The 26,630-nt window shown below is 43.9% G+C and overlaps 1 protein-coding gene across 1 annotated transcript in view; it reads right to left on the reverse strand.

The window, feature by feature from the left end:
- The window catches only part of XRN2 (5'-3' exoribonuclease 2), a 48,953-nt gene extending 24,584 nt beyond the window's left edge, over positions 1-24,369 (reverse strand). The window contains exons 1-16 of the mRNA XM_066595754.1: positions 24,218-24,369; positions 15,079-15,206; positions 14,887-14,998; positions 14,206-14,317; positions 13,867-13,925; positions 13,696-13,785; positions 11,874-11,946; positions 11,738-11,788; positions 9,290-9,447; positions 9,099-9,173; positions 8,840-8,973; positions 8,673-8,730; positions 7,908-8,015; positions 7,789-7,833; positions 6,086-6,217; positions 2,929-3,014 (exon numbers count right to left, since the gene is read on the reverse strand). Coding sequence (XP_066451851.1) covers positions 2,929-3,014; positions 6,086-6,217; positions 7,789-7,833; positions 7,908-8,015; positions 8,673-8,730; positions 8,840-8,973; positions 9,099-9,173; positions 9,290-9,447; positions 11,738-11,788; positions 11,874-11,946; positions 13,696-13,785; positions 13,867-13,925; positions 14,206-14,317; positions 14,887-14,998; positions 15,079-15,206; positions 24,218-24,292 — 1,496 coding nt within the window. The 5' untranslated portion in view covers positions 24,293-24,369. The remainder of the gene's footprint in view (positions 1-2,928; positions 3,015-6,085; positions 6,218-7,788; positions 7,834-7,907; positions 8,016-8,672; positions 8,731-8,839; positions 8,974-9,098; positions 9,174-9,289; positions 9,448-11,737; positions 11,789-11,873; positions 11,947-13,695; positions 13,786-13,866; positions 13,926-14,205; positions 14,318-14,886; positions 14,999-15,078; positions 15,207-24,217) is intronic.
- Positions 24,370-26,630: the final 2,261 nt, after the last annotated feature.

Here is a 26,630-nt window from a genome sequence, read left to right on the forward strand (position 1 = left end):
GGCCACAAATTTTTTCCCTCTAATAGGGAGGCAAGCCGCTGCCAGAAAAACAGTGTGTAGAAAATCCAACATTTCCCCGATGGTGGGTCTTTGGGAAAAGGAAGGGGGGACAAACTCTGTACAAGTCATCAACCCACATTTACAAAAAGGTTTTATGTAAGGTCTTTGGTTTAAAAAAATAAATAAATAAATCTTTGCGCAGAAATTTGCACCTCTCCCTTTCTGCGCCAGCCCTATCCTTTTTAAAGAGTGGACGGGGCTTTTTAAAAGGGGGTATGGCCACCCCTGACTGACCCCATAATTTACACCAGAACCCGACAAGTTCTATATCAGAAATATACACCAGGCCACATCTTGCGTACATTTCTGAAAAGGCACACAAAGTTGCCGGATGGCATTGAATGCATGTATTCAGTGCACAATTCGCCAGGGGGGGGGGAAAAAAAATCCTACCAAGTCTAGCGTTGCAAATGCCAGGCTTAGTCAACCCCCACCCAATTGCTTCACAAGCACCAGGATTAAAATGGTGGAGGGTGAACATAACAGATTCTTGCATGAACTTAATCACCATTTAAAATGTTAAACAGAGTCAAGGAAGATTGAACAGTCATAGAAGCATGTTACTGGAATGGCTTTAATTTTACTTCCAATCAATGAAAACTCTTAAAAGGGAATGCATCATCAGAAAGTGACCCGTTGTATAAGTAAGGTCTGTTTAACAAAAACTTGTTTGTGGGTTTTTTTTATCCAGATTGTGACATTAAAAGAAAAAAAAAATCATGAAATGCTGCAGTTTTCACAGACCACTAAACCTGATAATCTGCCCCTTCATGGTTCTTAAGAGAAAACTTTTCTTCAGTCATCTCATCAAAGGCGGGATTACAATGAGAGGTAAAACCCATATATAGATCACACAGGATTCACCAATAGACAAAGGAAGAAAAAGTGAGCTGTGACCAATGTCCACAATGACCTTTGCACATGTCAGAGAGCATTCACCACAGTCAAATAGGTCAGCTCCAGTCCATTGTGTCTACGGCCTATGAGCTGCTGTTGAATGGGTTTGTCCAAGGTAAGAAAAATATGTCGTCTCTCCTCCAAATACAACGCCACCTTTGTCCATGGGGTTGTACGTGCAATTCTTTCACGTCAATGGAGCCGAGCTGCAGTACCACAGAATACCACACTCAACCCTATGGACAAGGGTGGCGCTGTGTTGGGAAGAAAACAGCTATGTTTTTCAAATCCTTGCTTTAAATGTAGTTTAGGCAAGATAGCTGCCCTCCGTCACGTACAGGAAATAAAGAGCAAAACAAAATACAATCTGAACATAAAAAAAGACAATTTTATGCAAGAAACAGACCATTACTTACAGTTTTGGATTTTAGAATTCTATACAGGTTTATACTGTATGGCCACAATTTAGTCTGCCTACAAAATGATTTCCTAGACCGTGCCTAGGCAATGGAGGCACCATCCACTATGTGCCTAGGCAATGGAGGCACCATCCACTATGTGCCTAGGCAATGGAGGCACCATCCACTATGTGCCTAGGCAATGGAGGCACCATCCACTATGTGCCTAGGCAATGGAGGCACCATCCACTATGTGCCTAGGCAATGGAGGCACCATCCACTATGTGCCTAGGCAATGGAGGCACCATCCACTATGTGCCTAGGCAATGGAGGCACCATCCACTATGTGCCTAGGCAATGGAGGCACCATCCACTATGTGCCTAGGCAATGGAGGCACCATCCACTATGTGCCTAGGCAATGGAGGCACCATCCACTATGTGCCTAGGCAATGGAGGCACCATCCACTATGTGCCTAGGCAATGGAGGCACCTCCACTATGTGCCTAGGCAATGGAGGCACCTCCACTATGTGCCTAGGCAATGGAAGCAAATCCACTATGTGCCTAGGCAATGGAGGCAAATCCACTATGTGCCTAGGCAATGGAGGCAAATCCACTATGTGCCTAGGCAATGGAGGCAAATCCACTATGTGCCTAGGCAATGGAGGCAAATCCACTATGTGCCTAGGCAATGGAGGCAAATCCACTATGTGCCTAGGCAATGGAGGCAAATCCACTATACGTCTAGGCAATGGAGGCAATCCACTATACGTCTAGGCAATGGAGGCAATCCACTATACGTCTAGGCAATGGAGGCAATCCACTATACGTCTAGGCAATGGAGGCAATCACTATCTCAAGCACTCTCCCCACACCATAAAACAGCACGTTAAGACCCAAAACAAAAATAATGGTATTCTTTCCCTGCACAATGTATCGTCTTAAAACACAAGCTCAATGTGCCAGCTGAAAGAAAGAGTGCTAATGTATCCACACATTTACTTTACCTTTCATTCCCATCAAAAAGGAAAAAAAATAATCAGCCGACTATATCCAAAATGTCCATAGAAGCCACGTGTTAGGTGTTAATGGGACACCTGCACAATTATATTTTAGAAGTACAATTTTGCAGCCTACGGATCAAAGCGGCACAATTGGAATGCTAAACAGATGCCCCTATTGAAATCCGCTAATGTGACACACTTACAGCAACTAAAATGTAAGGGTTAATATTCATCAGGAATAACACTGGTATTCAGATCACATAATCAAATCAAAATCATTCAAAGTCTAGCCAATGCAGAACCCGGTCTCAAAGGAAAAAGTGGCATGAAAAAAGAAAGCCAGCATGCATACTAATCTAGATACTTGGATTTAACAGCTTTAGCTTACTCATCTCTCTGGAATTTACTGAATATTGTTACTCTCCATATTAATTACTGCAGGATAAAAAGATCATAGAAAATTATCCAAAGGCACTGCTGCCATAAGCTAAATGGCATTCATTAGACTCGACTCAAATTCAGCAATTTGCTAACAAAGTGATACATACAAAAAAAAAAAAAAGCTTCACCTGATATTATCTTCTGGCTCGGGCTCGCTGTCACTGTCCTCCACTTTTCTCTTTGTTCCCGCAGCAGTCTGGCTGTTCCCTGAATTCTAAAAGGAAGAGAAGATGCAGAAGTGAAACCTATGTAAAAGGGGCGCAGGGTCCGATGGTCACATTAGCTGAAATGTATATGCTATGATATTACAGGAGCTCATCTTCTATTAGCACTTGTGAAATAACCCGCTTCACCCTTCAGATCACTGATGGAAAGTATTATTATGCGTCATGTAGATCCAAATCCCCTCTTTTCTTAAAGGGGCATTCCCATCTCTTAAAATACCGCTAAGGTATGTAATCCCTTTAAAGTCAGGGGGCCGACTGCTGGCACCTTTCTTGGGGTCAGTTAAGAAGGGGACAAGGCACAGAGTCCGTACTCATTTCCCTGAGCAAATGGGACGGCTGCAGTTCCCTGTACAATTAGGGGGCCAGAATTTCCGCTGTGCAGGAGAAAAAACAGTGAGGGGGCCGCAGCGCTGCATCAGTACTAGGCCTCTTCATTCTCAGGATAGGTGGAGGACCCAGAGAGTGGATCCTCAGACATAAGTGATGGCATATCCTAAGGCCTAATTCACAAGTGTGTAAACAGACCTTGTAGTACGCAGTAAATAAAACCTATTGATTTCAAACGGGGTTATTCACAGGTGCGCATTTTACACATGATTTTAAGTTGAGTGAGAAAATACACAGCAGGGCTATTTTCGTGCGTATTACACACCGAAATAAGCCATTGAAGTGAATAGAACTGCCCAATAATGCATGATGCATCAGTTTCTCATGGAATGCACGTGTTTTTTATTGCGTGCATACATACACCGTGCTTCTATGCACAGACATAGGAATCGCAAGGCAGCGCGAATTACGAAGGGAATAGGTAATATTGGTCAGTGAATATGTTGCATATTCCCAAAACAGAAATATGCTTAAGCCAGTATGATTGAGACCTGACTTTATGGGATGGTTTATCCTAACTTTATGAATACCCCCTTAAAGGCTATGGCATACATTCACAATCTATTTTTTCCCCCCAAACACTTCAAAAATTAAAAAAATGAAGCAACTTTGCACAAAGAATTTTTTTTTTGTGTCTACAGCTCCTATACAAAGCTATGTCTCCATAATACCAGAGTAGGAAAAACACTTTCTGCAGCTATACTCCCTTGCACGCAATCTCTACTTAGGGCTGAATGCCCACGGCCGTATTGGCACTGCGGAATCCGGAGTGAGTGTTCGCCTCCTGATCCCACAGCAAATACTGCCCATAGAATATGCTATGGAAAAAGCTTTTCCATGCCCGTGGGCAGAAATCAACTGCTATTTTCCGCTCGCGGAGGAAAATCACAGCATGTCTTATTCTACTGCGAGCAATGCAGTTAATGGAAGCAGGCCTTTCCGCGGCGAGTCGCCGCAGATCTGCGTCATCGCCGGCTCGTCATTCTTTCCACTGCGCATGTGCGGCAGCCGGCACATCCCCAGAGCAGAGAGAAGAGAAAGTGACAGGTACACGGGAATCAATGCCGGGGCACAGAGTCTGATTCTGCTGCAAAATCCCACAATCGAAATCCGACCCGGCCATGGGCATGAGGCCTAACACTAACATACTCCTTTTTAGCTTTCCCAGTGTAAAGTACAGAAGACCGTAATGACAGCAAGATCAGACTACAGAAGACTTGTAGTCTGTTCCCATAGAGACAAAAATATCTGTATAGCAGCTGATGACATTATGAGGTTTTTCACTGAGACGATTTGCAAGGATTCTTCATTTAGTGCACTGCAGCAATAGATAAAATGGTTGGAAAAAGGCGCACCTCTGTTTAAATAAATGTTATCTTCCATGTAGAACTTAACATTTCCCATTATGACAAACCTTTTTACGGTTATGTTTACAAATATAACAAAACCAAATTTGGTAAACAGAAAATATACCATACTAATATTGGTATGTATGTATATCACCATAAGGCCTCCTGCTCACAGCCGGCCTGAAATTCACCTGCGAAAATCAGACCCAGTGCGCCCCAGAGACCCCATACTCCCCTCTCCAGATCCGCTGTGAGAGTCTCTTTTCACCGCACATGCGCAGTGCATGACGCGCCAGCGCTGGGCAGTGACGCAATTTCCTGCAATACTTCTGCTGTGCTCACAGGGAAGGACGGCTTTCACTGACTGCAATGGAAGCCGTCCGTGCGATTTTCCACGATGAATAGAACATGCTGCGATTCTCCGCATGAGCGGGGAAGGGCGGGGGGTGTGGAATTAAAAAAGTAAATAAATAAAAAAAGATCGCAGTTGATGTCCGCCCGTGGGCATTCGGCCTAACTTATTTAAAATAGCACTCAAACAATAACTACCTACAAAAATGGTGCCCAAAATAAATATAATTTAGAAAAACCTTAATTCACAGTATTCAGATTACAAGTAAAAAGGAGTCACCCAAATGATGGGGAGGTATCTGCGGAAGGAGGAGCATATGATAAATACACAAGTGTTATAACTAGACAAATCTATATACCATTGCATCACAAGATCTACATTTAGCCAGTTATCACACTTCTGCATCACATGCTACTCTGAGATACCACCCCATCATTTGTGTGACCAGTTTTTACCTGTCATCTGTATACGGATGTGTTTACATATCACTGATTTGCTGCTACAGATGTGCACCAAAATCCATAGTAAATCGGCGAACACACCATAATACATGTTTTGGCACTACATTCACATGCAGTAGATTTTGGTGCAGGATTGCATCAAATTACACATGTAACACAAGGATTTCACCCCCTTAATTGGGGTTTATTAATTTTGACTTTCCCATTGAACACTATAGGGAAAAATCCCTAAAACTGTCCTTCATAACAGAAAATGACATACTGCTAGTTTAAAAATTTGCACTGCAGGTTGATCTCCACTGCATGTGCATGAGATTTTTTGCCTGCAAGTGCAGGCAGACAAAAGAAAAAAACTAAATAAATAAGCAGAATTTTTAATACATGTGAACATAGCCTTGAAAAATTTAGTGCAATTTCTTAAAAAAAAAAAAGTTGTGAAGCTGGGGGCGATCTTAAGAACAATTCCATTCACTGTTCCAGAAAACAAGTGTAAGTGAGCCTATACTTACAGAAGTCTGCATTCGCATTTCATAGGCAGTCTGTCTAGGGTTGACGATGGTGTTGGAGGTGGACATATCTCTCCGACCAAGCGCCTGAGGAGCAAACTGCCCAGTGGGCGTAAAAGCTGGATTGTGCTCTCTCTAAAAAACAAAATAAAAATTCAGCTATTAACTTTATTTATGGAACACAGATAGAACAAACTTTTCTAGTGGGGGTCTGGGCCAGGACCCACAATTGGGGCCTGTTCACATGAGCATATCTTCTCTCCATATTCAGGGTTTTTATTTTATGGACTGAATATGGACTCATTGAATTAAAGTTGGCGCTTTCAGACCTGCTTATTTTAGCCTACGGGAGTGTTAAAAAAAAAAAATGCAGCGTTATGTGCGTATTCACTACATTTTAAAGCATTTGGCCAATAAAAAAGTTTTTTTTAATTGAGTTTTTTTTTCCCCCCCATGCATGGAAAATGAAGTGACTACGCACCAAATATGTACACGTACACACACACAGAGAAAACTATGCCCTTCATGGCGCAAAATTGCATACACTTGTGTGAAGGAAACTCCTTGAGACAGTAGCCAGTTGTGTTTGGCCTTTTTCTTTTGTAAAATCTTTATAGCAATCTAGCACAAATTATAGATTTAAATAGAAAACTGAAATGTGAACATATAGGCAACATGAATTCTATGCAGATTATTGAATAAATTCTATTTTGACAAGAGTTTCAGAATATCAAACTAAAACAAAACACATTTTTTGTTACTTTTGAAATGTCAACCTATTTAAAAAAAACAAACAAAAAACACACACCTCATGCATACAACCATAGGAAATAAACAGCATATATTGGACCACATTCCCCACCAGAAGTGATAAAGCTAATTTTAGACAGAAACATATGTACATGTCAAAAATTAAAAGCCACACCGTATGCAATTCTGCATAGGGATGCACCGCTGCTGTGTTCAGAATCTGCGCAAGACCCATATCACCAAAAGGCAGAAAGACTTAAGAACCCGGGAGGGGGAAAAAGAAGACGTTGCAAAATGGAAAGAAGGGAAATCTTTTTCCTAATCTCCCACAGTGCTATAATAAACACGGTCTCACCTCTGGGATCCCTCAACATCAACCCCACAAAGGTACCGAACGGACCTTTTTTAGTGATCAGTGCAGGTCACAGTGGCTGGACTCCCACTAACTGGACATTTGTAGCACGTTGTAGCAATGTACTTACTATACAGAGACAACAACCCTTTAAGTGATGTATTGGCACATAGGTGTTTAGCGCCTCAAAAGGAAAATTGCAAGCGTTTACGGAGCCACTTCTGGGTTTATATTTTGCACAACCGTATCTTGCTAGCACATGTACCGTGACAAACGGTTGTTTTATATACAGGGTTATTTTTTGTGTGTTTTTTTTTTTTTTACACTTACACTAATATGTTGTGTGTCTAACCTGCCTTCACATAGTTTAACAGCTTACAGGGATCAAGCGGCAGATGATCACACATCTCTATTCTGTAACAAATACAGCCCCTATTAATGTCATGTTGCCATAACAACGTGGATGCAGAAAGCAAACATCTAATGCCTTCTCTCGGACTATGAGCATAGGGTGGTCCAATATAAGCCTCCGATGATGGACAAGGTCATTAACATACTGTAATTCCAGCAATCATACGATGCAAAGTTAAAATGCACAGCTCACCTTCATTCGCTTCTTCTTCTCTTTCTGCCTCCTCTTGAAACTTTCCTAGAATGACCAGTAAATGTAAATAAAAAGCAGAACAACCCCCCACCCCCCAAAAACATTTAAATTACGCATACATCATCCTCTTTTCGTTTTTTGAAAATGTTATCTTCGACTTCCCCGACAGCCAGCATGATCATCTGCACTCTTTCCAAGTTCACAAACCCACTCTCTGTGAGATAACCCTGTACAGAAAGTTTACAATTACATGTGACACATGGTAGCCAACATAGTTTTAGGATAGAAACATTGTAAATTACTTTAAAAAGCCACTTTTAAACCCGTCCCATACTGTGATTTACACAAGAGTTGTAGAGTGGGTATGTAGCCAGCTTGAGAGGCACGCACGCTACACGCCAAGCGGGTGCAAGTTGTTTCAGAAAACGCAAGAACAGAGTACACAAAACGATGTTTACAAACAATTACTGATACAAGATCAGCCAGTGTAAACAGGTAGTCATTCATCCATGAACTGCCCGTTAACTGTAAATGGAGATGAGCAGCCCATAGTGGTCCCTGACCACCTCCATTAACTCAGCGATGCATATTCTCAGGTAAAAGCACAGGACCGATCATCGCTGTCACAATGTGTCGGGCGTCTGCACCAAACATGCCGTCCTATAAAAGGGGCCCAAGAGTCAATCTAAAGAAAACACCACATCTGTACACCATGCTAAATATACAAGCAACAATACTGGAAGTATTCCAGGTATTGAACAATCTTGGAGATAATTCTTAATCTACATGGAAATACTAAAAGTAAAATCTCCAAAACGTTAAAAAGGGATATGACCAAAAATAAATAAATAGTAAAAACAGAATGAAACTCAAAAACCACTCACCCCGGTCTTATGCACAACATCCTTATAAATTTTTACAAGTCGGTCAATTGCTCCCTCCCTAAGGGAAAAAAAAAAGGAGAATTTATACCAGTTAACTTAAAATGTTGAATGCAATGTAGGTGGACGCAGTCGCCCAATCCATGCGAATAGATAAAAACACAATTCACCTGATTTCAAGGGACGGCAAATGTGGCAAGAAATCATTGCCAACAAAAAAGCACATAAAGACCCAGTCATCAACACTTCTTTCAAAGTCGAATGGGAAGGGAAGGCTTGCCATGGTCAGCTCTTTTTCCAGATACTGTAAGACAGATTACAGGTTCCTTTGTAATACATACTCAGTGGTGGTCTGACTCAACAAGGACAATGCGGTACAGTGAAAACTGGAAATAATTGTAAACACAGGAGAAAGATTAAGGCACAAACCTCACGTAAGACGCTGAGACGAATAAAGATAAACTCCTGTTCACAGCCTGGGGGACTATCAGCAAATTCATCATGCTAGCAAAAAGGAAAAAAGCAAGCATGGTTAAAAGAAAAATAAAATCAGTGCTGAAGTTTTTGAATTTTTTTTCTTAAACCACCTAAAGAGCACAAATGGTTGATTGACAACTTACTGCTCCTTTTTTCTCACGGGCTACTCCTTGGCACTCTTTCAGCTCATGCCCAAACTGACTACATAATGCACATGGTTTTGGTTTGTTAGGCTTAAACTCTTCTCTGATGATGGTAAAGTTGGGTTCATGAGTAGCGAGTCCAAGCATGATGAGGTCGGCTAAAAGCAAAAATGATACATAAGACACTTTATACCAGAGTGAATTAGCATCTTTTTATGCATAGAAATAGGCTTCATTTAAATCTCATATCAGACCAACCCCTAACGATGAAGTCTCACGGGAAAGTATGAAGAGCACAACCATGTATGCCATATAGGTCCATAGGGTGCATCATACCAGGTCCTGAACACGGAGACAACATAGACTTTAGTCGCACATCAGCTTATATAGTAACTGAAGTGCAACAACTCTTCTAGGAAACATCTTCACCCCTCGGTTCTTAAAAGGTACCTGGCGAAAAGTGCTTAAGTCTACATCTACGGTATGTGCTGAAAAAGCCCCTTCTGTATAATAAGGTGAACAGAACCCTAGACCACCATTCCTTTGGCAGACAGATTTAACCTCTGTTGAGGTGGTTTAATTTTTTTTTTCCTTCTTCACTACACGGAATAGTAAAATTACATACCGTGCGGTGTAGAACACATTTTTAGTCTATGGGTAACGTATATGACCAGGGCCCCAAGCAGAGACCCTACTTATGGAAATCTAACAGACTTGGGGTGGTTTCACATGGGCGATAAAATTGGGCAATTTTCGCGCAATGTGAGTGAGTAAAAACACAGAATTATAAAACCAGATTTTCAATGGTGTCCTTCACATTTGCAATGTTCTCGCTCATGCAATGTTGCAAGAAAAAAATAAATGAAAAATAGCCGCATGCCTTATCTTTCTGCGATGATTTTTATCTCCCACGTTTCCCTACGGAGCCTCCTTTTTTTCATTGCAAAACATGAACCTGGGTTTTTGTGTGAGGGGATGAGTTTAACATCAAAATTCAAATTTTTTTCTTTGATTTTCGCGCTATTAAAAAAAAAAAAAGCCAGCGGAAAAAGTTCAGCATTATGCTAAAAACTAACTTGATCACAGCGCAGATACATTGCGCTACTCTGCTTTTTTGCGCGTACAATAGTGTAAAGCTGCCCTTAAGAGGCTGTGGAAATCTTTATGCATGAAAAATCCACACAGATCTAGGAGGTGGACGCAAACTTTAAGATAGAACATGTAGTATCTGAATAAATATGAAAACCCTAACAAGACATTTTTCATGTCTTGCCACAACTGGGTACATGATAGACCCACCTTCAAGAATATAGTTATAATGGAAATATTCATCCAATGTTTATCAATACTGTGGACAGATATGCACATCTGTATGTATCGGAATCTCTATGCTTGTCTATAATGTACTTTATTTCCACTGTGAAAATTAATAAGATATTTGTTTTAAAGATATAACGTGTAGAGAGGCTGATGCTGGATTCACATGGAAGTATTTGCGCATGCAATACAAACGAAAATGAACCCATTGATTTAAATTTGTTTGTTCTCATGAACCCAGGTGCATTTTGGTTACGCACAGCACAAAAAACAAAGCAAAAAACAAACAAAAAAGACACAGGCACGCGCCTTTCCTGCTCATTTGTGCACCAACGGTCCCCATAGAAGTCAATGGAGATGAGCAAATGAGCACAATACGTTGTGTAAATTGTGCAGGAAAACATATCTGGAACTCAGACTAATTAGCTATTGAAATGGGGAGCAACGGTGCATACTTTTTGCACACGCAAAAAAAAAACCGCAAAATACATGCCAATGCAGGTAAAGAAAGAAAAATTCACACACAACATGCTTGCATTGCTGTGAAGGCGCTCTTATTGATAGATTAGTCACCATGCAGCTGAAACTCCAGAGTTCAAATGAACATGTGACTAAGTATTTGCTATGGATCCAACTACAAAATCAGCACGTTTAGGAACCAGCTCCAGTCTAAAAACAAGCAGTTACAGGGGTGTAAATTGGATAGGAAACTTAACAGGTCTAATGAACTTCTCATAAGTGTAACACGGCTCTTCATATACACAAATCAATTACAAAAGTTGTGTCACCCCTAACAGACTCTCCGCATCAGATTAATGTAATGACTAACCCCACCATCACTTTAATTAGAAGTTTAAACAGAATGTTACAATTTACCCTCCTAATAAACACCTCCCCGAAGCATTTTAAGGCAAACCGTAATCTATTTACTGTTAATTAGCTAAACCCGCCACCATTTATTCTAGAACAGTAATGTTTTGCGGAGAGATTTAGAACAAGCTTCATCGACATATCAGAAAAACTGACCTATAAACTGCATGGAACGCATAAATTAATAAAAACAAGCATAAACCGCACAATGGAATTACTCTAATCTCCACATTATACGGAAAGGCACAATCTAGTGCTTACCGTCAGCACCACATAAGCAATGATGAGTGTTCGGGTCATGATGGGGCTGACCTGTTCAGAAAAGAAGAGACAAGACAGTTGGTGAGCTTGGAAGGCGCCACAGCGATAAGACATTCAACAATTCAGCACAATATACCTCTCTGCCGCCTGATGTAATCCATAATTTTATGTTCACCTTCTCCGGGTGCACTCGCATCTGATAAAATCACCTGCAAAGATAAGACATAAGAAACTGTAGCAGCCAAAAACTCCAAGGCCTCGTTCACACAGGCAAAACCAGCAACAGATTTGGGGCATGGATTTCTGCTGTGAATCTGTATGCATCGTTAACCCTATGCTGTGGAATAAATCTGTGTTGCGAAGTGACCGGCCAATTGTTTTGCTTTTGTGATGTGGCTTTCAAATCCATGGCACGATTCCCATTAATCTCAATGGGCTGCTAGATGTGCAATCCATGTCAATCAGTGCATAAGAACCCCACAAGAATTGGGTTTAAGGCAATTTTAAATGTTAAATATGAATCCTAAAAAGACTTGAGAAGGGATGACTTCTTATTGATAGGACTGAAACAAAAAAAAAAAACAAAAAAAAAAACACACCTATATAATGCTGTACAAAAAGCAGTGTGAATGCAGGCTACAAACAGCAACGCATACGTATAGCGGCCGCAGATAACGGCTTACACTTTTACAGAAGTGATGGATGTTCTAAACGTCTAATTCATCAATCTCCTGCTCAGTCTGTCTCCAAACTTGAACTCTGTGGCACCAGGTTAGAGGTCACCCAGTAAACCGTAACAGGTCCCATAAGGGTGAATTCACACACAGCAGATCTGTTGCGCAAATTTCTGCAACTGTACCATCGGAATTCGGTTCACACAAATCTATGTGCTTGCAGCTTAAACCACCTCATTCAGATAAATGGAACAGACTAAAGCCTGGTTTAGACAATTGTCGCTCAAAAGAGGTCTTGAGCGATAATCGTTGTGTGCCTTTACAGCACAAGGTGATCGCTCAAAAGTTGAGCGATCACTTTGCGCTCAGAGCGGGGTATACAGAAGACAAGCAGGGCCGCTTGTCTTTTGCATCCAGCTGTTCTCTGCTCAGAGCGCCTGTCTGTTAGACAGCAGAGTGCTCCGTGCGGTGTATGGAGAACAGGGCTGAACCACTGTGTTCTTCCATACCCAGTCTGTGTTCAGGGAGCAGGATACAGCTGAAACAATAGTGTCAGCTGTATCTCGATGTGAATTCCTGATAAGGCTCATCGTTCTTTTTCAACATGCTGAAAGAATGATTAGTGACTGGTTAACAAAAACTGCACGACGTCAGTGCAGTTCGACAACAATTATCGCTCAAAAGATAGCTTTTGAGCACTAATTGTTGTGTCTAAATGGGCCTTTAGTCACAAATGTCTGCAACAAATCTCCCTTATTTGCATATTACCCAGAGGAGCATGAATGGCCTTTTAAGTCACTCCTCACCTTCTAGGTGATCTCCCCTAAGGAGAAAAGATGGCGTTCCTGTGCAAGAAATCTGGCATGTAGGAATTCACACTAACAGTTGTAGTTGGGTAGTTTGTGGAGGAAGAACATTTCAATGGCTCCCCCATAGTAAACAGGTTAGGAACTAGTACTACACATAAGACAGGTTGTCCTTTTAAAGGACATTTAGTGCTTATCCATAGGACCCTCACAATAAGTTAGCACTTAGATGTTTCAGTTGTCACAATAGACCCGGCGTGGCCACCAAAACTCTTCACTATAGTTGTACAGTGAGGAAGAGCGAAGGCTCAGGAGAAGTTTTAGTGCTAGTAACAATTGGCACCAGTTTTTGTGTTATTCAAAAAGAAGATTTTTGGGCAAAACACTGGCACCTACGACTGTCAGGATCAAGAAATACCTGCTGACACAGTCAGGTTTTAAGCAAGAGAAGGCTTTAAAAAGGAAGAGAACCCCTTACTGTAAGGTTTTTCCAGCCAGGGTCATTATTTAACCGATCTGCAATGTAGTAACGAAGACACTTTGCCAAGTTGTCCATAAACTCTGTGCCCTATGTGGAAAAAACAAAAATGGGGGTCTGTTATTAGCATGCATGGACACCACAAATACTGCAATGTTCTGCGGTACTTACAGGAGTAATACAGTTACTGTCGAACCTCTCCTTTATCTCCTCAGGGGGAAGGTAGCCACCTGGAAAAAACAAAAATACGGTATAGGATAGCAATACAACTGGCCATCAGCTGCGCTCGTCTTTGCTCAATGGCTACAGCATTATAGTATTTAAATGACCAGAATTTCAACAAACTTTCCATTAAAAAAAATAAAAAAATCAGCAGTATGTGCGAATATAAGACTAATATGCCTTATAGCAGAAAAATGCCTCTAAGCTTCACTGGGAGAGGAAATGTGATTAGTTGTAGGTTGCAACAAGCTGCAGTAGGAGACACATAAAAGTTTAGTATCGGCTTACCTTTGGAGAGCACTTCTTCACGGATACGGTTTTTCTCTTCTGTCAATTCCACACCCTCTTTGGAAGCCCTAAAACGCCTAGAACGCTGCTGATTCATCTTCGCTCGAGGTGCCTAGTAAATCGAAGAGGGTGTAAAACAGTCAAAGGGTTTCAAGATTACTTACTAAAGTGTTTGGATCAGGATTACAGGATAACTTGCTGATCATTGGGGGCCTCACTGCTGAGACCTCTATACTGAGCCCGAGACAAGGCACCCCGTGTCCCAATGCGCTCATCACTGTGGGGGACACCTTTTTTAATACAGTGACATCACAGTTAATGGTCTGACTACATACACAATTTTTTTTTTTTATAGCAGCTGATGAGTACTGTAGGCGTGTCTTATTCACCTCAATGGGACAGGCGTGCAGTACTCAGAATGGCCACTAGAAATGCGGATTTCTGAGCCCTGACAGGATAGAAACACTGTAGGGGCTGTAGCTCCTTCAATCAGTTGATCGGTGGTGCTCCAAAGTGGTGGACCCCCAACAATAAGATATTGATGACCTGCCCTGAGACTAGGCCATCAATTAAAAGGCTGGATAACCCCTTAAGCATCCACATGATGCTCTCATTACTTCTTCTAAAGATCCCTCTACTCAAACTGTACAAAGTTGAATATACAAGAATGCAGACACTTACCACGCCGTCTATAGCCATGTACAGCAACCTCCTTGGCCTCACAATATTAAACAATCTATCAATGTATTCGAAAATGGCAACCATCATTTCATCTTCATTTTTAGGTGCTGGTCTGCGATCAGACAAGAGAAATAGATATTACAATCCAATCCTTCATGTCACAAACAGCAAGAAATAAAGAATGATATTTACTTGTCCTCGGGGTGAGTACATGGATGGATGATGCCATTCATATCCAGATACAAGTTATCAAACTCCACCTCATTTGGGTTTGGCTTGCTGGTATCCACTGGGATCTTGACATTATTACATTCTTTAGGCTAGGGGGGGAAAAAACTAAGGTTAAATGAGCATAGACATCTCCTGTAACAATTCTGCACAAAGTATAGGAGGCAAAGTTGTATTAAAAGAAGTATAAGAGAAGGGACTTATTCTTCTTTCTTCATTGATCTCACTTTAGCTCAAAAACCATTCATGAAACTCCCCTTTATCAGGTGATACTACAATAATCTTAGTTTAGCTATGGGTACCGGGCAGATCTGTAGGGTAATCTGCTAATACACCATCCTTAATTTTCAAACCCCAGATTTTAAGAAAAGTTACATAAATCTTGGACATCACCTTAAAAGAGTCTCAGTCATGTCAACCAATCTCACACCCTCAATATTACAGGTATACATACATGGATGCGTTTAGAACAAAGAAGCTAATATAATCATGACAGTTCATTGGTGTGTTTGTTGAGTAATTCCATGGAATCCACAATTCTCTTTCCCACCCAAAATAAGAGCTGGGGGAACGTGCAGTAAATTGGTTTGGAAAGGGTTAATGTGCAACATGTTTCAGCATAAGATTAATGGTAGCCAGACCAAGGAGTTAATGCCATGCCAAACGTGTTGTCCATTTAAGTCTACTCTACATCCTCTTGGTCATGAACGTCCATGTGTTTAGGTGCGCCGAGCTTCCTACTTTTTTCCCTTTTCTTTGCACATTCAAAACGGGAGTCCTATCTACACCACTCAGGGCTTCAATATAATGTCTTCAGGGCTGCTGCTTCTCTGCATCTGAGAGTTAGGGGAGCGGGATCTTCCCTACTTTTTGTATACAGCTCATTAGAGACATTACAGCAGCTAGTCAACACCCACCAGAAATAGGAAAAGCTGAGAACTAGACATGGAGTCTGCAGAGGGGAAAACTGCAGGATACAAGTCATAATGGCCAGAACTAGTGTTACACTGCGCACGCACGCTTTAGGCTGCTATTTCATGTCTGACGAAATGTCCATAGAAGATCCGAAAGCTCGCTACAACCTCATGTATTTTTGTTAGCCATTAAAAAGGTATCATATCAACAAGATGACTTGGTTTCTCTAACTGAGAACAATCACACTTAGGGCTCTTTCACACAGGCGTAGGCGTTTTTACAGATTCTCGCTGGCGCCATGAAATCGAGTGAAAGAGCTTTTTTCCGCCAGGGTAATTAGCGTTTTCTCACCCATGCACACGATAGGGAGCGTGGTTTTTAGAGAAAAAAAAAATATGTCGCACCCCGGAAAACCCTTGTTCGACTTAAATCCTCTGAATTGACTTCTAATGCCTGCATAGAGGCACCTGTAAGCTTTTCGCAGTGTTGGCCGCTGCAAAAATGCCTCCCCCTCTGTTTCCCCTCTGCTCCCATAGAAGTCTATGGGACCCGCCAGCATATATTGGCCAAAAGATAGTTCCAGAACTATCTTTTTTCCCAACATATATGTGTCAGCGCGTATTTTGGTCGCATATACATTTTTCGCGGTTTAACGTTTTTACACGCCGTACACGCTTGCTGCACTGACCATGCAGTTAAACCCCGGAAGATTTCCGTGGACAGCTCTAGTGCTGAAATGTGCAGAGCAATGAGCTGTCATCTGAAGACTTCCAGGGTTTTTACTGCATACTCAGCGCAGCAAGCCCGGAGATTTCTCTGCCATAATACAAACTGCCAAAGTAGTACAGTGGCACACTGACTGTGTGCCCTGGCTGCGGGAGACCTGTCTAATTGCTTTATTAGTTGACAGTGCAGTGCTGAAACATGCGGGACACAAAAAAACCTGTCCTGTGAGGCATGACATGGTAATAAGCCTGCCACTGAAGGGGGTAATCCTCATAAAATGGCTTTAAAGCAAACAAAGTTTATTAGGAACTATTCTTCATTGATTTGCACCAGCTTCCCGCTTTCTGCAGTTCTCTAAGGGCTCCTTCACACTGGCAAGTGCAGTATCACGGGTCACAGCCACCATGTGAAAGCCCTGTGGATGCGAGGCGTTTTCATGTGTAAACAGCTTTGCGTCACTTCGGGATGAAGGGAACTTCTAGAGCGCCTGTCACAGTCGCGGCAAAGGATTGCAGAGTTCTCCCATTGCTTCCAATGAGGCCGGCACTGCTGTCATCGGCCCACTGAAAGCAATGCGGCTGTGATGGAACATGCTGCAATTTGTTTCCCGCATCGCAGTGCCATGCAGGAAAACCTTGCTAATGTGTAGGACCCCATTCAAAAGAATAGGTGTAATATTTGTGCGTCTCGCAACGCATAAATCTAGCACGATTTTCATGCCAGTGTAAAGGCAGCCTAAGGGTGCTTTCACACGCGTGAAATTATTCTACATCCCGTACTAAAATTGACAGGTCTGTCTGCAGGTCTCGATGTGGAGTTGAAATGGCTTAAATCAGCCTGCAATTCCGCATCAAGAGCTGCATTCAAATTTCAGGTTTTGGTGCGGAATTTGCAGCAGATTTCAGTGTGAAATGTGGACTATTTTGCCTCTGCCTCTGATTGGGGCATTCTGCCAGAACGTTCTTCACAGACATAGAGCTGCCCATACACCTCCAACAGCTGTCTGGACATAACTTTTAATCCGTCAGGCGTTTCCTCCAGCACCCACATACATAATTGTTCAGCTCAGTCAGATGTTTTTGTTTAGGGAGGTAAGCTGCAGCCAACGGCTTATCTTCAGAGCAACAAAAGGATTGGGTAATTGAATTCAATGTTCTTTGTGACCAAACTTTATACTAAATATTAATAAATTACCCTAAAATTAAATTTGGCATTTACTATAAAAACTTTCACAAGAGAAAATAATAATCTATCATAACCTGGTAAATTATAAATATAATGTATATCAATTGCCCATCCAGTGCTCCAGCGTTGTTCTTTTAAACGGCCCTGAACTTTTTATAACGAGGTAAAAATCATGTCGGGTTAAGCCAAAACCCTAACTCCTCCCTTGACCACACCCTCTGTCCTGTTTTAGAGCTCCATGAGAAACTTGCTTCAAAAACGGCTCTATTGCTGAAAAGTTCGGGAATCACTGCCCTAAAGTTTTTCAAATGTGCTTCCAGAATAAAGTAAACAGATGGACATATATATTTCATCAAAAATTTGTACAGTATCTTTTTACATATTTGACATATTGCAGCGGAATATCTGAAAACTTTTTTTTTTTTTTTACCAACTTTAGGCGTTAATAAAAAATATACAAATTCTATTGGACTATTTATACCATCTAAATGAAGTACATGTGGCGAAGAAAACATCTCAGAGTTACGTGGATATGTAAAATCTTTGCAGCGTTATTCTATGTTAAAGTAACATGTCAGATTTCCAAAATTTGGCCTGGTCATTAAGGCGCTAATAGGCCTGGTTACTAAGGGGTTAATGGAGAACAGCCAAGACCATCATCTAGGTGACAAGCGAAATTCCCCTTTAGTATGGCCACCTGCATACAAAAGGATGTACATTGCAGAATCTGCAGCAGGTTTCTACACCGCGGTTCCGTAGCAAATACCGTTTATAGCACGTGATCAAAAAACCCTTCTTGCACACTCGCGGAAACTAATTACAATTTACACTAGCGGGGGAAAAAAGGGGGGAGGGGAACCCACCATGCTCTATTTTTCATTGTATTTGAAGTTAATGGAAGCCATCTGGCCCGCAGCCCTTCCGCTATTGATATTGTGACAGGTCACGGATACCGCATCTTCGCCTGGCGACGGCACGGGAAAAAAAATCTGTACTGCGCATGTCTGATGGCGAGCCGTCCGCACCATTGGCAGTACAGATAATAAAGAAAAGTGACGAATAAGCGCGGACGCCTGCAGCGGGGCGGTCTGATTCCGCTGCAGGCTCCCGCATGTGGAATCTGACCCGTTTGTGTTCAGGCAGCTGAACTGCGATCAAATGGATAACAGAAAGCGAATGATGAGGAGTCCATAGAGAGCAGAGGGGAGTTATTCACACAGACTTGCTACCAGAGAAAACTGATCGGGCCGCTTTTTTTTTTTTTTTTTTTACACGGGCGACAAAGTCGCGCAATTTTCTTGTGATGCGACAGTGCTACAAATCGCATGTGTATGAAGCCCATGCTTTCAAATAGGTTCCTTTACATTAGCGATGCATTACCTAACCGATGCTGTCTGCTCCGCAGGACTTCTCCTTCCTAAGCTCCGCCGCACTAGTTCGCAGTCTTCAGACGCTGCTTCCTGGTTAGGGGGTTCATAAATCCGGTCTCCAGGAAGCACTGGCTCTGATTGGTTCTTAAAGGGGTTGACCCGAGAAAGCAAGTGGGGGTAAGCACTTCTGTATGGCCATATTAATGCACTTTGTAATATACATCGTGCATTAAATATGAGCCATACAGAAATTATTCACTTACCTGTTCCGTTGCTAGCGTCCTCGTCTCCATGGCTCCGTCTAATCTCCCGATTAGACGCGCTTGCGCAGAAGGGTCTTCTCCCTTCTCTTGGGTCTCGGCACGAGCGGAGTTCTGGCTCCGCCCCTTCTACGCGTCATTGCGTAGCTCCGCCCCATCACGTGTGCCGATTCCAGCCAATCAGGAGGCTGGAATCGGCAATGGACCGCACAGAGCCCACGGTGCACCATGGGAGAAGACCCGCGGTGCATCGTGGGTGTAGATCCCGGCGGCCATCCTGCTAAGCTAAGGAAGAAGTCGCCGCAGCGCGGGGATTCGGGTAAGTACTAAAGGGTTGTTTTTTTTAACACATGCATTGGGTTTGTCTCGCGCCGAACGGGGGGCCTATTGAATTAAAAAAAAAAAACGTTTCGGCGTGGGACAACCCCTTTAAGCGCTGTGGCTCTGCCAATCAGAGACAGTGCTTCCTGGAGGCGGGATTTATGAACTCCCTGACCAGGAAGTATCAGCTGAAGACTGCAAACAAGTACAGCAGATCTTCGGAAGGAGAAGTCCTGCGGAGCAGACAGCACCTGTTAGGTAATGTATTTTTTTTCTTAAATGCAGCTAGGGCTTATATTTTCAGCCCCCTCGAAAATCCTGACAAAAGAGACAACTCTGTAGCACAACAAAATCATGATAATGCAGCGATAGCACACAGAAATTGCGGGAACACAGCTGCACACGGCATTATCTCTGTCCCCCATGTGAAAAAGGCCTCAGAGGTGCAGCATTAAAAAAAAACTGGTGAAAAATGCAAGATACAAATCAGAAATCGGTCAGAACTAGCTATTCCTCACATACAGACCAGAGTCATCTTAGAATGTAGATACAATTTAAGTCATTAGTTGAGGAGTGTTGTTCTTTTTCCAGAAAAATAAAGCAAAAGAGGTTGAAAACAAAGTTATTTTTCACAAGTTTCATTTTGAAAGAGAAATTACACTACCTTTATATATATATATTACACACACACACACACATACTCATAAGGGGGGCACATCACTTAACACATTTGCCTGTACATAGGGCTAAGACTGTTACAAATACGGGGCAACTGCTTTGTTACCAAGTGGGGAAAATGTATCAACTATGTATCAAACTGCAGTCTGCTCACAAGATGAAAGAACACATGCAGGAATGTGCTGCAGTGACTGCCATACAATGTGTCTTCAGCCCCAGCAACCCCTATATCAATGACAAATGTAACAAGTGATGCAGAAAACCACCAAACACCCACCACCAAACACCCACAACATACAAGACAGCAGCCCCAACCATCTACAGGGAGAGTAAAGCATCATTAGAGATCCGGTGAATGAAGATTATTCCTGTAAGACAATGCAGCAGGAACGTCATATGAGGACTAAAGAGAAACACAATAATCAAGAGCACACTGCATCAAATCAATACATTTTGAAATCATAGGGTCTTTAAAGGGTATTCTGGGTATTTACTACTAAAGGCCTATCCTCAGTTGATCCGCCGCTTGGGATCCCCGCCAATCAGCTGATGGTCCAGCCAAATGTCAGTGCAGCAGGCCAGACGGAGTAGGCAGTGGTGGAGGCCGGAAGCATAAGACGGCTGGAATTGTAACAGGAGGCCCTACTCCCATTGAAATCAATGAGAGCGAAGCCATCTATTACACTTCAGGCTCGCATTACTGGTGACTACGTCCAGCCCGCTGCACTAATAGCGGGCAAGACCATCAGTGGGCATCCCAAGCGGCACTGCCCATAAACCATTTATGACATATCCTTAGGATACCTTGTTCCCCAAAAAAATAAGACGAGGTCTTATATTATTTTTGCTCCCAAGGATTGAACTTTTTTTTTTTTACACACACACACACACACTATTTACATTGACTTTTTATTGACTAACTAGAGCTTAATTTGGGAGTAGGGCTTATAGTGCGAGCATCCTGTAAAATCATGCTAGGGCTTATTTTTGGGGTAGGACTTATTCTTAGGGAAACAGGGTAGGTCAAGTCCCAGAATATCCCTTTAACGCTCCAGACGGCACATTTAGGTCAAAGGCTATGGGGTTTGTATACAATGCAGGTGTTTGTTGCCTTTCATAGACGACATCCGTAATCACAGCTGCTGACCTTTTAAATACCACCATCAATTCTGACATCCAGTCACACATCACACAGTCACACATCCAGGCCCCATACATACGGCACACCGCGCGCCCGGCACCACGGTGGGCCCCATACATACGGCACACCGCGCGCCCGGCACCACGGTGGGCCCCATACATACGGCACACCGCGCGCCCGGCACCACGGTGGGCCCCATACATACGGCACACCGCGCGCCCGGCACCACGGTGGGCCCCATACATACGGAACACCGCACGCCCGGCACCACGGTGGGCCCCATACATACGGAACACCGCGCGCCCGGCACCACGGTGGGCCCCATACATACAGTACAACGCCTTTATTATTAGCTGTAGGTTTAGCTGATCGAGACAACTCCGCTGCCTACGGACACGTCCCCATACTTGGAAAATAAGTTGAAATCAGCCTCTGAACAGCAGTTATCAGTTTTCATCTTGGTCGTATTATTTTGTAGGAAACAGTGACAATCTGCCGACGCTGCTCTGCTGTGATGTAATAGCTTATAGGTCGGCCATAACCTGCAGTGCTCCAATCATTGGGGGGGGGGGGGGGGGTGGTTGACGGAGCAGTCAGGTTCTGCACTGGATTCTCACAGCCCTTCTGTTACAAAATCCACTACAAGAACGGTACCCCTTGGCGCAGAATATCCAGCATATACATTGTGGAAGTGGCGCTGCGAACCAATGGTCAGTGACTGTACCCGGAGGCCACGTCTACAGCAGGGGACCTGCAGCAAGTCTTACTGCCATGCCAGCAAGAGCCCATAGAGTAACCACAGCTATTCCACCAGTGGTTTGAGGATTTCTCCCCAATACGCCATCCTACACAGTGTCACCGGACGGGCTCCCAGCTGGACCCGACCCGTTGGGGTGAGCCGGCCGGTGACCCTGCAAGTTTTATTCTGGATAACATTTTTACAGGATGGCAACTCAGGGCAAAAACACAGGCGCGATTTTCTCCCGTTAGGCCGCTCTAACACAGCAGCGCCGCAGTTTTACTTTAGTTTTCGCCAAAGCTCCCAGCGGTCGACAGCAGGGTATAGCCTCATCATTGAGGAGGTGCGCTAAACACGAAAATAGCAGTCACATGGGTTGTTTATAGACATAACTGCTGCAGCCAATAGAAGGCCCGGGGAGGACATCACCGATGCCGTAAGCCTGCCGGGGCCACGCGTCTCCTGGCCGGTGATGACAAGGCATTTCTATAGAAAACCCCTTTAAGGGCTCCCATGGGTGTATGACTCAGTCTGTGTGCGCAGCCGACGGCACACGGACCCATCAGAGTCCACCGGGCTCGTCACACGGATCAACGGGCTGTGGAAATAAAGCTCGCTGACAGTTTTTAACGGACCAGACTCGGCCATCAAATCAGTGGGGTGCGAGAAAAGGCGCACAGAGGATCAGGCCCTGCTTTTCACCAGAATACCTGTCACCCCCCACCTCCCCTGGACTCAGTCGACGACCCACAGACAGAAGCCGGGTCAAGCAAAGGCCAAATTTTGTGATTTTGGACTCGTTTCATATGAAACCAGCGATTTTTGGACTTGCCGATTTCACAGGAGCGTTTACTTATATACGACCACATTTTGGCGGAATGGGCTTCGCATAATTGCACTCATTTAATTGGGTTCGTTCGCGTAAGGGCATTTTGCGCATGCAAACAATAAATAGTTTCTGCTCTATTTTCCTGCGTTTCGCACAGCAAAAATGCCATAGAAGTCTATGGGGGATGCGCAAATACATAAGGGGAGGAGTAAAACACCGCGCCAAAGGCAGGAAGAGAGGACAGCGGGGTCCTCAGCCTTAAATAACCAACCAGCTCCATAGAAAGGGGGCATCACGGGTAAACTGGGCCTGGCGCAAAAATTACAGTAATACGCACAAAACGCTGGGATGCTCTTCAAACCTCGTTCATGCACAAATACGCTGCGCAAATCTCGTGTGTCTGCCTTACTCATTAAGGGCTTCGCCAGAACATCACGTTAATGCCATTTTGTATGCGGACAGATCCCACGCCCAATAAATAGAACCACTGAAATTACTAGTTTGTTGGTTTTTTTGCGTGCGCGGTTCTCACGGATGCCAAAAAAAAACAAAAACAGTACCTAGTGGACTACGCAGATATATACGCACGGTTAAGCGCAGTCCGGCACTTCATTTGACTTAATAGTCATTTAAACCCGGGTGGACAGAGAGATTCCACGGGCATCAGTGGTGCCTGCGCAAATGCGCACACGCAAAAAGTAGCTTCGCCCACTGTGCAAAAAAAGGGGCACATTTGCGGGCATACTTGGTAATATGGCGTTCTGAAGCCGCCCAGCTCCCTCGTGTATCCTGTGTACACCGGGGATGGAGAGCCGCATGGGCAGCAGGAGATAAGCGGCGGCCGGGCACCGCCGCTCCCGCCCTGATACATGTACGTAGAGGCGGCTCCAGGGCTCTCCACCTCCCGCCAGGCCCCTCCTCACACCCCGCCGGCCTCACCTTCTCCTCCACGCAGTGCACGATGATGGACGGGTACTTGCGGCTGAGCCATCGAAAGAACGCCGGGACTCCCATGTCAGAGGCCGGCAGTTGAACGAGTAGGCCGCGGCAGAAAACGAGGAAGAGGCGGAGCTGCGGCCTCCTAGGTCTACTACCGGAAATGCAGCGGTGGCCGTAAAGCGTCACGCCGGCAGATTTGTGCAGCCCGAATATCCGTCCGCCGTACGCAGTCACCTTGCGCGCGCTGGTTTCTCGGGGTTTCTTCACACGCGACGATTTTTCCTGCACATGTTGGTCACACAAAAAAACAGCATTCTCTATTTTTCTGCATATTTGCAGAAGCCAATGAGGAGCAAATGTGCGCAGAGATACGTGATACGTTACGTAATATCACTGGGAAGAGAACAACGAGCAGGCTCACACGTATTGTGCACGCACGACTGCGGCCGCTGACCCTGCGCAGCTTACCTGTATTGTGACAGACTGCGGCGGCGCGCAGTACAGGGTTTTTTCTTTGTATTTCCTGCGCCGTTGCTTAGCGATGACACGAGGACCCGTAGCCCATGCACACTGTTAATTGCGTATGAGCTGCGGTTCGGACAGCCTCCATTAATATTAATGGCGGCCGTGCACACGAATTCTGTGGCAAAATAGAGCACGCTATCATTTTCCTTTCATTCGTGGAAAACGCTCTCCGTATCCGTAAGTGTGCAGGAAACACTGAAAATCCTTACCGTGCGGACAGCGATCATGGAGTCCGCAGTACAAATCCGCTCATGTGAGACCGGCCTAAGACTAATTAGCCATTTACAAGCGTCTTTGTTTGCCGCGCACAAATGAATGCGCTTTGCGGGCAGAAAGTGCAATAAAATACGCGGATGCGTGTGGGGAAAAAAATGGTTCGTGAAAATGCTGCACTTATGCGCACGTAAATACGCACACACGCGTGTGAATCTGGCCCACTGTGTGGAGAAATAAAGCATGCCGCGATCTGTTTCTGGTGTGTATCAGCACGCTAATATGGCGGCTGCCTCCGATAGACGACCGCTGCTTCCTGCACACGAGCGGAAATCAACTGTGACTTCTGCGTATGGCAGAAAAATCGCAGCATGATCCATTTCTGCCTGGATGGCGATCATCATTGCAGAAAGGTGGCGGGATCAGCGTCATCGCCTGACGATGGCGCGGCATAAGCCGTACTGCGCATACGCGGCGGCTGGCGCTTCCGCAGTGAAGATAAAGAAGAATCCAGACAGTTAAGCAAGGGTCCCCGGCCGCTGCAGGATCCTGCATGCCGGATCCAACCCTGTCTTGTGCAGGCGGCCTTAGGGCTTATTCAGATGAACGTACGTGTAAATACGTTCGCCCGTACAGAACGCATTTACGAATATATGAATTGGTAACACGCTTGACTCACAGTTGTAATTGGTGTTTTTAAAGCCGTTCAGACCGTGTGCTGCAGTGCGCAGGTAAAAAAAACACGCTGGCAAGCACCCACTGGAATGCTCCAAGTGGCAATTAAATGCCTTATTATGGCCGGCTGTCTTCTTTTCCCAGCGTTGTCCGCAGGGTAACTCCCTCCCCCTCCTTTTTAACTGATGCCATGGAAGTCTATGGGAGCTAGCTGCGTAATATGGTAAAAGATAGGGCAAGATCTGTTTTTATGCGCCGTATGAAATATACGCCCTATCTTTTCTCATACAAATATTTTGCGCTGAAAAAACCCGTTTGTCTGAACATTAAAATCAAAGGCATCGCTTGGTCGTGTTATACTTGTGACTTTTTAACTCGTGGAAATGCCTCCGTAAATAACTAATAACAACCAGTTATGGCTGGCAGCATCGGTGCATATTTTTTTTCTAAGTGTAATTGCAGACGACTTGCGTGCGCAAAAAGTACAATAAATTATGCGTGCACAAGAATGCAACATTCGTTCCACAAATATGCATGCGTTCTGGCCTAAGGCCGCTTTCACACGGCTGAGATAATCACACAAGATTTGTACGTTGCGAATATGAACCCCATTCTTTTCAATGCACTCATACACATGAGCGGTGCGGGGAAAAATCATGGCATGCTTTATGTTCGTTCCATGGAATGTATCGCCCGTTGTTTTCAATAGGACAGTAGGGCCACTCTCACACATGCATTCGCAAAACGTTGCGTTCAAATTCACGGCATTGTACCACGGTTTAGAACAGCGCTTTTGAAAGCATTGTACAGCGGTTTTTAACATGCCTCATCATTGTGATGGGTAATGAGCTGCGTTTGAAAGAGCTTAAGCGCACGGAAATAAGGCCTCCCTCATACGGCATCGCTGCAAAAAAATTGCAGTGATATCGCATCGCTGCACCGTGCGATATTGCTGCATATTCTCGTAGCAATACCACAATTTTGTAGGGCTACAAAGTTG

This window comes from Eleutherodactylus coqui, chromosome 3 (assembly GCF_035609145.1).
Source record: "Eleutherodactylus coqui strain aEleCoq1 chromosome 3, aEleCoq1.hap1, whole genome shotgun sequence".
NCBI lineage: Eukaryota > Metazoa > Chordata > Amphibia > Anura > Eleutherodactylidae > Eleutherodactylus > Eleutherodactylus coqui.